Source organism: Suricata suricatta, chromosome 8 (assembly GCF_006229205.1).
Source record: "Suricata suricatta isolate VVHF042 chromosome 8, meerkat_22Aug2017_6uvM2_HiC, whole genome shotgun sequence".
Lineage (NCBI taxonomy): Eukaryota > Metazoa > Chordata > Mammalia > Carnivora > Herpestidae > Suricata > Suricata suricatta.
In genome coordinates this window covers 106029373-106042266 of record NC_043707.1, presented here as the reverse complement: position 1 = coordinate 106042266, position 12894 = coordinate 106029373, and the positions used below count along the sequence as shown (strand labels likewise).

Genomic DNA, 12894 nt, shown 5'->3' with positions numbered 1-12894 from the left:
ATCAAGACCTGAGCTGTGATCAAGAGCTTAACCAACTGAGCCACTCAGGCACCCCAAACCAGCTCCTCATTTTTGTGTGTGTGTGTGTGTGTGTTCAATTACTTTAATAACACTACATTTACCATGTTATCACCATGGAATGTAAATTCAGGTTAGACAACAGCTCCTCATTTTTAATGAAAGAGAATAGAGTAGGAAATATCAGATTCACACCAATCTATAATGACAGACAACAGATCAGTAGTTGCGTGGGTGGCTTAGGAGGAGAATAAGATTGGAGAGCAAAGATAAAAAGAATAGATAAAATATGAGAGGGACTTGGCTGGATCAATGATGACAATGTGCTATAAACTGGGAGTGTGATGAACTCAATCATTGTATCTGAGGCAATGAATGAAAGACTAAATAAACCATTAAGAAAAATAAATAAATAAACCATTAGGTACTAAAGGTACTGGTGGTGTGCATTTCCTGTTGAGTTGAGTAGGATTGCCCCCCAGGAGGCCTTTCCCCCTGATCCAAAGGGCTGACTGATCAGGAGAGGGAGTATGACCAGAAATGGGCAGATAATTTAAGACTCCTACAAGATTACTGTCCTTTTCTCTCCCCCACCCCCTTTTTATCTGTTTAGGGAATCAGAGCCACTCAGTTCCTTTCTGTTCTGTTTTTTTCAAGCCCTGCTGTCCTTCACGGTTTACCTTTCCAGACGGAGGCACTTTATTTATAGAGTATTTCACAATACTTGAACCTGGATTGTTAACTTTATTGATGTGGGGGCAGGAAAAGGCCCCAGAGTCACAGCAGTTCCAAGCAGCACTCTGTATCCCCATGACTGTCCTCAGGGCCCAGTCCTGTTTGGATCTTCTCCCAGAGCTCCCCGGGGGAAGACCTTGTCTCCCCCTGGTGTCTTGAACAACTTCTTCTTTGTCTTCAGTTTGATATCATCTGCTTTTTTTTTTTTAATGTTTTATTTATTTTTGATACAGAGAGAGACAGAGCATGAGAGGGGGAGGGGCAGAGAGAGAAGGAGACACAGAACCGGAAGCAGGCTCCAGGCTCTGAGCTAGCTGTCAGCACAGAGCCTGATGCGGGGCTCGAACCCACCAACGTGAGATCTGACCTGAGCCGAAGCCGGAGGCTTAACCGACTGAGCCACCCAGGCGCCCCTGATATCATCTGCTTTTTATCTTTTAAGAATTTTACTTTTTTTCCTGGTTTGCCAATAGCTCCTGTTTCTCTTTTAAAAATATATTTTTTTCTGTTAATGGAGAAGGTAAATGCATGTGTTTTATGTGCCATCTGGAACCTGAGGCCTCTGAATTGGGACTTGAAGGATGAATAGAAGTTTGCGAGGCATTGTGTGTTGCAGGAGGATGGTTGAGGAAGAGTATGGAGGAACACTGGGCATTAGAGGTCAAGGCAATAGCGTGTTCAAAGGCACAGGACATCACTGGGGACTAAAGTGTTTGAGGAAAGCTGAGAAGTTACTACCTTCCTTCACTTGGGGTTGTATTGAGGTTCAGCAGCAGCGAGTGCTGGAAGCTGTGGGGGGCTCCTGGGAAGAGAGAAGGACAAGAGTCCCATGAGGGAAGCGGAGGGGGGGATTGGGGGGACACATTTGTTTTAGACACAAAGAAATTCAATCAATCTCTACTCAAAATTTTGAATGTCCTTCAAAGGGATCCTGATCTGCTTTCAAAAGCTATCTTCACAGGATGCCTTGGTGGCTCAGTTGGTTAAGTGTCAGACTCCGGCTCAGGTCATGATCTCATGGCTTCCACAAACCCACATTTGAGTCTCACATTGAGCTCTCTGCTGTCAGCACAGAGCCTGCTTTGGATCCTCTGTCTTCCTCTCTCTACCCCTCCCCTGCTCGTTCTTTCTTTCTCTTTCTCTCAAAATAAATAAACTTAAAAAAAATCTTCACTTTGTAGAATGATTCCCCAGATGACTTTTAAGAGATTTATGTTAGGATTTGATTTACACACAACCTACCAAGAATATATTCTTTGTGAAATAAGAGGCAAATGTGTAATAATGGCCTAACAGTGCTTCTCAAGAAGGGAGTCATGTGCTTTTCTGCATGCCTCATTTTCAAAAACTGGTTTGCCACCCTTGAGATGTTGTCTCCCACGCTATCTTGGAGAGAAAGCTTATGGCATATGAACTGACTCCACACTCATGCTGATGTCACCAGATCCGAGTGAAAAATATGTAGCTTTCAGGATCGAAATAAAAATGCTCCCCTAGGAAAATTGCTACTTCTGTGGCTCATTTCTAGTCACATTATTTTATTATTTTATTTTATACAGCCTTTGCTGGATGTCAGGCACTGTTTTGAACACATGACTAACATGAACTCATTTAATCTTCCTAACCAAGCAGGTAGTCCAATATCCCCATTTTACAGATAAAAAAACTCAAATGCACAATGGTGAAGAAACTTACCCCACAGTTTCCAATAAGTTTAGGAGGGAGAAAGCATAGCATTCTGTGTAAATCCAAAGAAGGCATGGGTTAAAACAGGTTGACAAAAACAGATTTAAGTTGAGGTGTGGACGATGTGTTTCCAAGTGAATGAATAGGAACTTTTAATAACAGTTCTAAAGTCTAGATGCCTGTGTCCATATTACAGAGGCAGCAGTGAGTCTCATAGATCCAGGTTTGACGCACAGCTGGCCCCTCAGTGGTTATGCAGCATTGAGCAAGTTACTGGTTGTGGGCCTCCGTTATCCATCCAGGCAATGGGGACCAGGAGGTGTATCAGTTAGCTATTGCTTTGTGATGAATTGGCCTCAAAATTAGTGGTTAAACAGCATTTGTTATTCTGAGTCTATCGGTTGGCTGGTGGCTCTGCAGAGCTTGGCTAGGCTCATGCGTGTATCTGCATGTAAGTGGCCCTGCCTATCTCGGCTGGGTGCTCTTTCCTGTGTGAGAGCCTGAGCAGGGACAACTGGGCAGAGTAGGTTCCCCCACACATGGCCTTATCCTCTAGCGTGGACTTGTTCTCTTGGCAGGGGCAGGGTACCAGGAAAGAGAGAAAATTCTCTTGCAGCCTAGGCTCAGAACCAGCACAGCATTCCTTGTGTTGCACTCTGTGGATTAAAGTAAGCCACAAAAGCAAGCCCAGGTTTACAAGGGTAAGGAAAGAGATTCCACCTACCGAAGGGAGGAGCTACAAAGTTATTTTGCAAAAAGCACAGGTCTAGAAAGGGGTGTAGTACTGGGCTCATTCATGTAGTAAGCTTACCACAGGAGACGGACACCCCTTACTTAGAAGAGAGTGTAAGGGTAGTGGGAGGGCCTTAAAAGTGGTAGGGAGGTCTGATGTCAAAGACCTGACAGTGCTTTGAGAATTGTAAAACACCCCGAGAATAGTGCTTCTGAGATTGGTATCCTACCTCACCTGCGGGAGTGTGAGTTCCTTGAAGCAGGGCTGTGTTCCTCTCCTGCCCACCCTCAGTACTGAGGGAAGTTTCCCAAGTGAAAGGAAACGGAGACGCAGACAAGTTACTGGCAACAGGGGCACGCTCTGTGTTCTCACCCCCAGAACCAGAGACAGACTTCAAACCTTCTGGAATCTGAGAAGCTCCCTTCCCTTTTGCAAGTTCTCCTTCCTTTTTGTGCAACCCTGCCCCCACCTCCAAAGGAACGAGGCAGGGTATTACCTGTCTTCCTGATAACTGAGCACACACAAGGATGACTTGCTCAAGGTCACCAACTAATGGGGGAGGGACACCCTGATCCTGCCCAGGGAACCCGTCTGAGGGACCGAGGGACTGTCGGTAAGAGTAACTTTCCCTGACACTGTAACAGCTGAGTGCAGGTGCGTGCTGTTCTGGCTCACGGAATGGTGTGGCGTTGACTGACTGACAGATGCCTTTTTGATAACACAGGTGGAACCCTGAAAACCTATCACCCACTTGATTCTCGAATCTCTCTGCTCTTTCATTCCAGGGCCTCTGCCTCCTGCTCCTCCACACTGCCTTTCCCAAACACTTGTAGGATTGCATCACATTTCTGCTTACTAATGAACTAATGTTGATAGAACTCTTAACAACGGGCCAGGTGCTGTTCTCTTTCCTTAATTTAACTCATTCAATCATCCCAATTCTGTAAGGTAGTTACTATTTTCATTCCCCATTTTGTAGATGAGGCAACTAAGGCACAAGAGGTGAAAGTGACTTGTTCAAAGTGACATCATAAGCAAGTGGCAAATAGGATTTGAACTCAGGCAGTCTGGTTCCTGAGCTTGGGCTTCTCAGGCCAGAAAACCCCTCTCTGTAGGTCTCTTTTTAAAAAAATAATAAACCATAACAATAATATAATGATTAACATGCATGGCATCCATACTGTATGCTGAGTCCTGTTCTGGCTATGTTATGTGCATTAACTAATTTGATTCTTATAATAGTACTAAGAATTGGGTGGGGGACTATTATTGTCCTTTATTGTACTATTATTTTACAAGTGAGGAAACTGGGGCACTGTCACACGATAGGGATGGGTTGTCAGACACTCTAGCTCCAGAGCCAAGCTTCATATACCTCTGTACTATCTGCTTCCCCAAGGGCTGTTCAGCACAAGGGTGCAGCATCCAAAGGTCCTTTGGGTTTATGTAGTATGATCTTTGCTTTTTCCACCAAAGTACACCTTTTGTCGCTTGGCCTATGTATGTTTTTTTCCTTCCGAAGCTCCAAAAGGCCAGATCTGAGGTCTGGTACTTGCCTCAGTTTCCCCAGATCACAGCAAGAGTCCTATCAAGTAGTAGCAGGGGCCAGTGGCAGTCTGTTGAATTGAACCACAGAATATCAGAAGGTGAAGGGATGATCTCTCAGAGGAATAGAGTGGGCACCCACCATGACCTGCACATCAGACTTGGTCCAGGACTTGCCGCCTTGGCTTCCAGACCCCACCCAGATCCCTCAGATCCTTTCTGTAAATTAAATCCTGCTTAGTATGCCCCCAGGAGGCTACTACTTAGAGAAGTCAACATTACAGCAAAGAAATACATACGAAAGTTTTATTAACAGAGTTCCTAAACTAACAAATTTTGAGCTGGGGCACCTGGGTGGCTCAGGTGGTTAAGTGTCTGATTCTTGATTTTGGCTCAAGTCATGATCTTGAGGTTTGTGAATTTGAGCCCTGTGTCAGGCTTTTTCTCTCTTGGGCTCCTGCTTGGGGTTTTCTCTCTCTCTCTTTCAAAAATAAATAAACTGAAAAAACAAAACAAAGAAAGCCTACAAATTTTGGCCCAACTCACAGCAGGTTATAAACTTGGTGATTAAACTTCAGAGTGGCCATAGTTTCCCCATAACTACAATATTTTTTATAATAAAAAATTTTTTTAATGTCAGTTACATTTGAGAGAGAGAAAGAGAAAGGAGGAGGGCCAGAAAGAGAGGGGGACAGAGGATCCAAAGTAAGCTGTGCACTGATAGCAGACAGTCAGACATGGGGCTCCAACCCATGAACCGTGAGATCATAACCTGAGCTGAAGTCTGACACTCAACCAACTGAGCCACCCACGCGCCCCCTTGCCATAACTGTAATCTTAATTTCTCCTTCGTGAGAGGAAGTGTGTGTCAGAGAGAATGCTTCTGATTTTACAAAAAGGAAAGTTGAGTTACCCAAGGTCACCCAGAAAGCAAAGGGTTGAGTCAAGGAATAGAATTCCTTTATTCCGTCAGGAGATGGGGTGAGATGACTTTGCTAGATCTACTTCAGACTGGGGGTTTCCATCATCTTGCATTGTCAGCTCTCCTAGGGAAACTGAGGTCTAGGGAAACTTATAAAAAGGGCCATGAGTACTAAGTAGAACTCAGCAGCACTCAACTGGGATTGAAGCCTTAGAAACACAAGGCTTTGGACACCTCTAGAATATGCTCAAAGCCTAACAGTGACTTATAAGGCCCTCAGGTCTGGATTCTTCCAATATCATTTGTGAAAACGAATATAAGGAAACTTCATTTATTATTTAATTTTTTAAGTAAACTCTTAAAAAAGTAAATTCTTACTTTTAAGTAAACCCAATGTGGGGCTCCAACTCACGACCCTACATGCCCTAGCAACTGAGCCAGCCAGGTGGCCCATGAAACCTCATTTAAAGTGGAGTCAAAGGGATGCCTGGGTGGCTCAGTTGGTTAAGCGTCTGACTCTTTATCTCAGCTCAGGTCATGATCTCATGGTTTGTGAGTTTGAGCCCCAAGTTGGGCTCCACGCTGATGGTGTGTGTGTGTGTGTGTGTGTGTGTGTGTGTGTGTGTAGGGGCACTGCTTGGGATTCTCTCTCTGCTCCTTCCCCACTCATGCTGTCTTATGCTCCCTCTCAAAATAAATGAATAAACTAAAAAAAAAAAAAGTGGCGTCAGGAGGAAGAGTTCTCACGCTCTGTCACTCCTCAACTGCAGACCCAGCAGGACGGGACATGCCTTACAAAATCTTATGATTTTACTACCCAGCAGATCGAAAAAAGGGTTTTTTTCCTCCCCAGCAACTATCCAGCCAATGAGACAATGTCACAACTCAGCCAATGAAAAGCCACTATACTTCAAACTCTCAGTTTACTTCAATGGACTTTTTGTTTCTAACAGCCTGGTCAAACTTCTTCCTTTCCTCTGTAAAAGAACTTCCCCTGCTTTGTTTCCTGGACTTGCCTGTGGTTTTGGCCTGGTTTAGTTGTCAGGAGTTGCAACTCTCGCTATTCCAGAATAAACCATTTTGCCATTAAAATAAGTGATAGTTTTATTGTTAAGGTTAACACATCCAGACTCTTCACAAGTGGGCCTTTCATTCAGTTAATAAACATTTGTGCAAGGCCTACTGTGTGCCAGGACCTCACACACTGCTAACAATCCGGTGAGGCAGGCATTATAACTACCCTCCTTTACAGGTTAAGGCACAGATTCAGAGCAGTAAATAGAACTGGAGCAACAGCAGAGTGTTTCAGCAGTCGGCATTTCCAGCCACAAAGCCCTTTCCCACACCACATCCCACTGAGTTTCACTTCCAGGGGCAGTAATGGTAGTACTGCTTCATGGTTAAGAGCAATAATGGTTTGAGATTAGAGCTGAGTCTGAGTCCCCACTCAGCCATGTGTGTGAGCACGGAAGTCGTTTAACCCCTCTTGTCCTCAGTTACCTGACCTATAAAATAAGGATAATAAAAGTGCCTTCCTCATAGGTCTGTTGGGAGGACAAATGACATAAACCACATAAACAGAAAGTCCTATGATAGAGGTCTGGATGGGAGTATTTTGTTGTGTATCTAACCCCCGCCCCCTCCATTTCCCTTTAGGAAGAGTGCCAGGTTCCCAGACTCCTAGTCAGGCGTTCTTTCTGCTCTCTGGATGTAAAATCCCGGAGGGCCCATGACTGGAGAAAGGGAGGTGGCTGAACAAAAGGACAAGCGATCGATTATCTGGCCAGGAAGAGCCCCGAGTGAGAGACATGTGGTTCCTGGGTTAGGGAAAGGTAGCGGGCAAGCAGGTGAGGTCCCCAGGGGAACTTCCTGTGTCCCTGGAATCTCTGGGCGTGGGAGAGGTGAGCATCCTGGGAGGGTCGCCAGGAAAGATACTACTAAACTGTTTGCAGGGATTATGCAGGTCCTCGAGTCCAATCAGTCGCTGCTCTCTGACTTCTTGGCCGGCTTTTCCCGAAGAGGGCTCGGGGCTGACCGCGTCTTCCGGGAAGCTGGGGCTGTGAGGTGTGCTGGGCGTAGGTTTACAGAGGGCGCGCATGGATCGCGGTTGCCCCTCCCGCCCTTCCCCGCCCGCTGCGTGAGGACGCGGGGCGAGACCCTAAACCTGCCCCGGGGCTAGACCTTGACCGTGGCGTACCGCCGGCTTCCTGCCCGCTGCCAAGCAACGGCGCGCTGCCGGGTGGGTCAGTGGATCAGCGGCCGCGCGCCCTCCTCCCGTCCCTTCCGCGCAGCGGGTGGCGGGTGGTGCGGGATCCTAGGCGGATCCAGGCCGGGTTTTGCGGCGGCACGCGCGCGTGCAGATCCCTCGTCTGCAGTTCTCTGCGCGGTTGGCGGCGGAACATCATGGTGCTGGAAGAACTGTGGGCCGCGCTCCCTGGCGCTTCCATGGCTTCCCTGGTCTTTTGCTTCGTGGCAGCGGCCGTGGCCCTCCGCTGGTCAAGTCGTCGGCCGGCGCGGGGCGCTGGGGCCCGGGCGAGACAGAAACAGCAGGCAGCCCTGGAGACCATGGATAAGGCGGCACAGCGCTTCCGCCTCCAGGTGACCGCTCGGGTCGTGTGTGTGTGTGTGTGTGTGTGTGTGTGTGTGTGTGTGTGTGTGTGTGTGTGTGTGTGTGTGTGTGTGGGGGGGGGGGGGGCGAGGCACAGCGTGGGGTATCCCTGGCGCACGGAGGGGCAGGTGGCGGGCAGAGCAGGTTTTGCGTTCGTTCGGAATCTCTCTCGGCCCTAATGCATTCCATACTCTTTCTGAGGTAGAGCCGAAGGGAGGCTGGGAAATGAAAGAGACAGGGTAGGGCAGGAAAGGCTGTAGCCGCACTGGGTCAAAGAGAGAAGCTCTGCTTGGTGTCAAAGAATTTCAAGACTTGTAGAAGGCTAAAATGCAAGCGTGAGAACCAATATGACGCCCATGTTAAGACTGGAGTCACAGAGCGATGGCCAAGGGAATTCGGAGAGCTCATAGTTCAGTCATTGATTTGTGCTTGATGATACTAAGAGGGAACCAGAAAAAGACTTGCCCAAGTGCAAAGAGGAGCTGGGCTGGAATAGAAGTCTCCCTAGCTCCTGCTCTAACCCCTGACAGGCCCCTTCCTTAAGCAGGTGTAATTCCAGCCCTTCCCTGGGTGATCTGTCAACAAGCTTTTCTCATTCAGGTTCAGCTCAGTGTGTGTCTGGGCGCGGGGAGGGGCCTAGAAGAGGAGGCTTTCCCTCAAGGTGTTTGAGACACTGGACCCAGTTAGAGTCAAAATGATAAATCCCGGGAAATGTTCTTTTGCACTGTGAGAGGAAAAACTTGCCACGATTGTTTGTGAGAGTTTGTGTTTGATAGAATTCAGATCTGACAGGTGGGAAAGCGTTCCAGGTGACTGGGGACACAGCAGGAGTCAGGAAGATGTGCCTAGGTGGGAATCAGGGAGGGAGTCACAAAAGATTGCTCTTAGTAGATGTTGTGATTTTAGAGTTGGGGGCAGAGCTGGAGCTAGGACCTACATGCCCAGTGGTACTCTCCAGCCTCATTCTAGTGGAGGAGAGCAGGGAAGGGATATTAGGTAGGGAGACTAGGCCTTAGGGTGCCAGGCCCAGGGTGCAGCCTTGATCATGGTGTCTTTTTTTTTTTTTTTAACATTTACTTATTTTTAAGAGACAGAGAGAGAAAGAGCATGAACAAGGGAGGGGCAGAGAGAGAGAGAAAGAAATACAGAATCCGAAGCAGGCTCCAGGCTCTGAGCTAGCAGTCAGCACAGAGTCCGACCCAGGGCTTGAACCCACCAACCCTGGGATCATGACCTAAGCTGAAGTCGGACGTTCAACCAACTGAGTGACCCAGGTGCCCCGAACACAGTGTCTTTTAGCTGGTACGGATTTATGCCACACCATTCTGGCCCAGGATATATCTTATTTTATTTATTTATTTATTTATTTATTTATTTATTTGTTAAAATAAATATGTATCTGGTTCTAGCTTCTATTCATCAAGCTTGCTGAAAAGCCCACCATCAGTCAGTTTTTAGATGTTCAATCCACACTGGCCACTGACCCTACCTGAGCACAAGTTCTTCACTGCCTAAGTCCCCCTTCTCTGGCTGAGTTCTGAGGCACTCAACTCAGGGATCCTTGCAGTGATCCCTGGCTCACCCTGGAGACACTCAGCTGCTCCTGAGGCCCCAGTTCTTTAGCAACAGCTTGAACTGCTGCCAGGCAGCAAGAACTGTGCAGGGGCAGTGTCAGTGAAATCCAAAAAGCTGTTTATATACCCTTCCTGGGGCAAGAGAGCCTGGTGTCAGAAGACCAAAACTTGGCTCTTCCAGGTGGATTAACAGCAAAAGGTACACTTTGATTTTGCAGTGACGGTGGAGGAGAAAGGAAGTATCTCAGGAGTCTCACTGGTTTGAGCAGTCAGCAAGGGGGTCGGGTCCTGATGAGAGTAACTCTGAAAGCCGTTGGGGGCAGTTAAGAGGTAGGTGGTTTAGCTGAACTCAATCCCTTGGAACCTTGGGACCAGCTCCTTCCTCCTTGCCCCTAAGGTGCCTTTCTGCTTGGCTCTGGAGTCGCTGGATGATGGGAATGTGGGTTTTTAGGCTGTCTCAGGAGCCTTTCTTCTGGGGCTTTTTCAGGCCAGCCCCAAATAGCAAGGGGCAGTGAGGTAAGCAGGGCCCTGGGCAGGCCCTGGGAGGGTACAGCAGCTGGTAGTACAGCTCCAGCCTGACAGACTCCTGACAAAGCTAGCTGGGAGCCCAGACACCAGTGTTCCCAGGCATTGCTAGAGGAGGGGGAATCCTGATCACCTCCAGAATCATCACAAAGTGGTTCACCTCTCTCGACTCTAGAGCAACTGGAGAATAAGTCCTGTTTCTGGTAACTCTCTGTTGACCACGTGAGGCTTAACCTGTAGCAACTCTTTGCCCACTTTTTTTCACCCTGCCCCCTGAATGAGTTTCAATATCCTTTCTAGACTGAAGAGAGGGACTACCATCAATAGGATACTATGGCTGGAAAAGGTAAGCCAGAACACCTGCTCACGCCTCTGTGCCTTTGTACTTGTCGTTTGATCCCGAAACCAAACTCTTACAACCCCTTTTGTCAGAATTCCACTGGTCTTCACAAATGCCACTTCCTTCAGCTGGATCTGATGTGTAGTTCCATCTCCTGGCCTTCTCCAAGCCCAGCTTGAACCTGACTTTAAAACAAAATGATTCAGTAGATGAGTTGAGGGTACATAATGTAGTTTTTGTTGAGACCACTATCAGTGGCCTACATGATCCAATGGAAAAGATTTCTTGAAATAGAACAAAAGTGATAAAAACCATAAGGGAAAAGAAGAAAGACGTGGAGGATAATATTGGTTAGCTGGAATTAGGACAGTAGGGGACTCAAGGAGAAAAACAGCTGGAGGAAAGGCAGTGATTAGTGAGAAAGAATATGCTACTAGGGGGCCACATGCTTAGTTAGAACCGATTTGTACTCTTCCCTGTATTCTTCATACAAATTTAATTTCCCCTGTGTTTGTAGACTGGCCTCCTGTAGGTGCAGACTTTCTTTGGTGTCTTGTGAAAGAGAAAATGTCTCAGCTGCCTGATAACTAGTCGAAGACTTAAAAATAGCTGTTAGTGATGCTGTCATCAGTCATCAACATGGAAGAACATAGGACAGAATTAAAATTTGTGCTACATTTTTTTAAAACGGAGGGAGCCTGCTGACAGCTTCGAGCTGAGGCTCACAGGGACTTTGTGGCACCTTGCAGCAAGGCGGGAAATGGTGGTAACCACCCTGTTGGTGGTAAGTCTCCTAGTGTGGTGGGCTCTCAGCTGGTTTTTACTTTCTTCCCCATATTCTTAGGCATTTTTTTCTATAATGAGCACACTTATGTAATCAGAAAAAAAAATAAAACTATCTTGCTGTTTTCATCACGAAGCGAGAAAGGCAAGGTGTAGTAAGTACTGTGTATATAGGTAGTATGGTTCTTTAGTGCAAACATAGAATATATAAAAACAATTATATACATGGTGAGTTTTACATAAACATTTCTCCCCCTGTAAGGTTTCATTAGAAACCATTAAGTATGGTTTCCTTTTCAGAAGAGGGACTGGGCAGGGTGGTCCCAGGGATGGGGTGAATGTTCATTTTCATTCTGTGTATATATATATGTGTGTGTGTATATATATATTTTTTTTCTGGCTGAAAGATAAGTTTTTATTTCTTTTATGTACAGAAATCTCAACAGTGTCCATTAGTCCCGTTTGGTGACCAGTGCTTTAGCCTTTGCCTTTTCTGGTTTGGCAATACAAGCCACTGACTCTGGACCCAGGACATTGCCTCCCTGGTGGCAGCAGATCTTATCATATCTGTCATTATAATCGGTCCTGATGGCTTCCACCAGCTTAGCCAGAGCTCCTTTGTCTTCCAAGTTAACCTGTGTGAAGGCAACAGTGGTGCAGGTCTTCCTGTGGACCAGACGCCCGAGCCTGATTCACTCCTGGATGATGCAGTAGGGAGCCCCCATCTTCTGACACAGGGCTGGCAGGAAGACAGCCATCTCAATGGGATCCACGTGATGTGCAGTCAAAGCCGGCTGAACCTTCTTGGTGTTGAGCAAGATGGTGACACATTAACCTCAGCTTGAAGGACAGATGGCCTCTTAGTGGGAACAACCACTTTGCTGGCACCTTTCTTCTCAACCTAGACCAATGGTCTCTGCTTCTTTTCTTGCTTTGTCTCTGGTCTATACCTGTGGGCCAGCTTAAGCAGCTGAGTAGCTGTTTGGTGGTCCAAGGCCTGAGTGAACAGGTTAGTTGCAGGGGCCAACGTTAGATGTTTATAGAGAATAACCCTTTGCCGCTGCAGTCAGATGTAGCAGGGCCATTTGACCAAGCAGGGGAGGTCCCTTTTGGGCTGGATGTCCTGTCCAATGCCAAAATTCTTGGACCTTTTCTCAAATGGGATTGACGACCTTCTCGGCCTCCTGGTTCTTCAAAGCAGTAGGGGCCAGGGCCACCTCCTTCCCCTTGGCCTTCTTTCCTGTCAGCATCTTGGATGGCTGGAAGAGAGAGAGAGAGAGCTTTCATTTTGTATATGTTTTAAAAAAATATATCACCAGGGATTATCTAGTGCATGTGAGAAGAGATTATAGCAGTTTGAACATGCTATTCCTACTTCCTGGAACACTCTTTGTCCCTACCTACCCCTCTTTGCCAGGCCAACTA

General features: G+C 47.0%; 1 protein-coding gene, 1 long non-coding RNA gene and 1 pseudogene across 4 annotated transcripts in view; 1 reads left to right on the top strand and 2 right to left on the bottom strand.

Moving 5' to 3' along the window:
* Positions 1 to 6722: 6722 nt before the first annotated feature.
* On the bottom strand, positions 6723 to 7814 carry LOC115299608. The gene is made up of 2 exons (XR_003912257.1): positions 7583 to 7814; positions 6723 to 7144 (listed from the first exon to the last, which is right to left on the bottom strand). It is a non-coding gene; the product is annotated as an uncharacterized LOC115299608 (long non-coding RNA).
* Positions 7815 to 7824: 10 nt separating this feature from the next.
* LOC115299607 (fatty-acid amide hydrolase 1) overlaps positions 7825 to 12894 on the top strand; it is a 17758-nt gene continuing 12688 nt past the window's right edge. For all 3 annotated transcript variants that reach the window (XM_029949033.1, XM_029949031.1, XM_029949030.1), the window contains exon 1: positions 7825 to 8237. In XM_029949033.1, the coding sequence (XP_029804893.1) occupies positions 8043 to 8237 (195 nt within the window). In that variant the 5' untranslated portion in view covers positions 7825 to 8042. The remainder of the gene's footprint in view (positions 8238 to 12894) is intronic.
* On the bottom strand, positions 11922 to 12719 carry LOC115299482 (annotated as a pseudogene).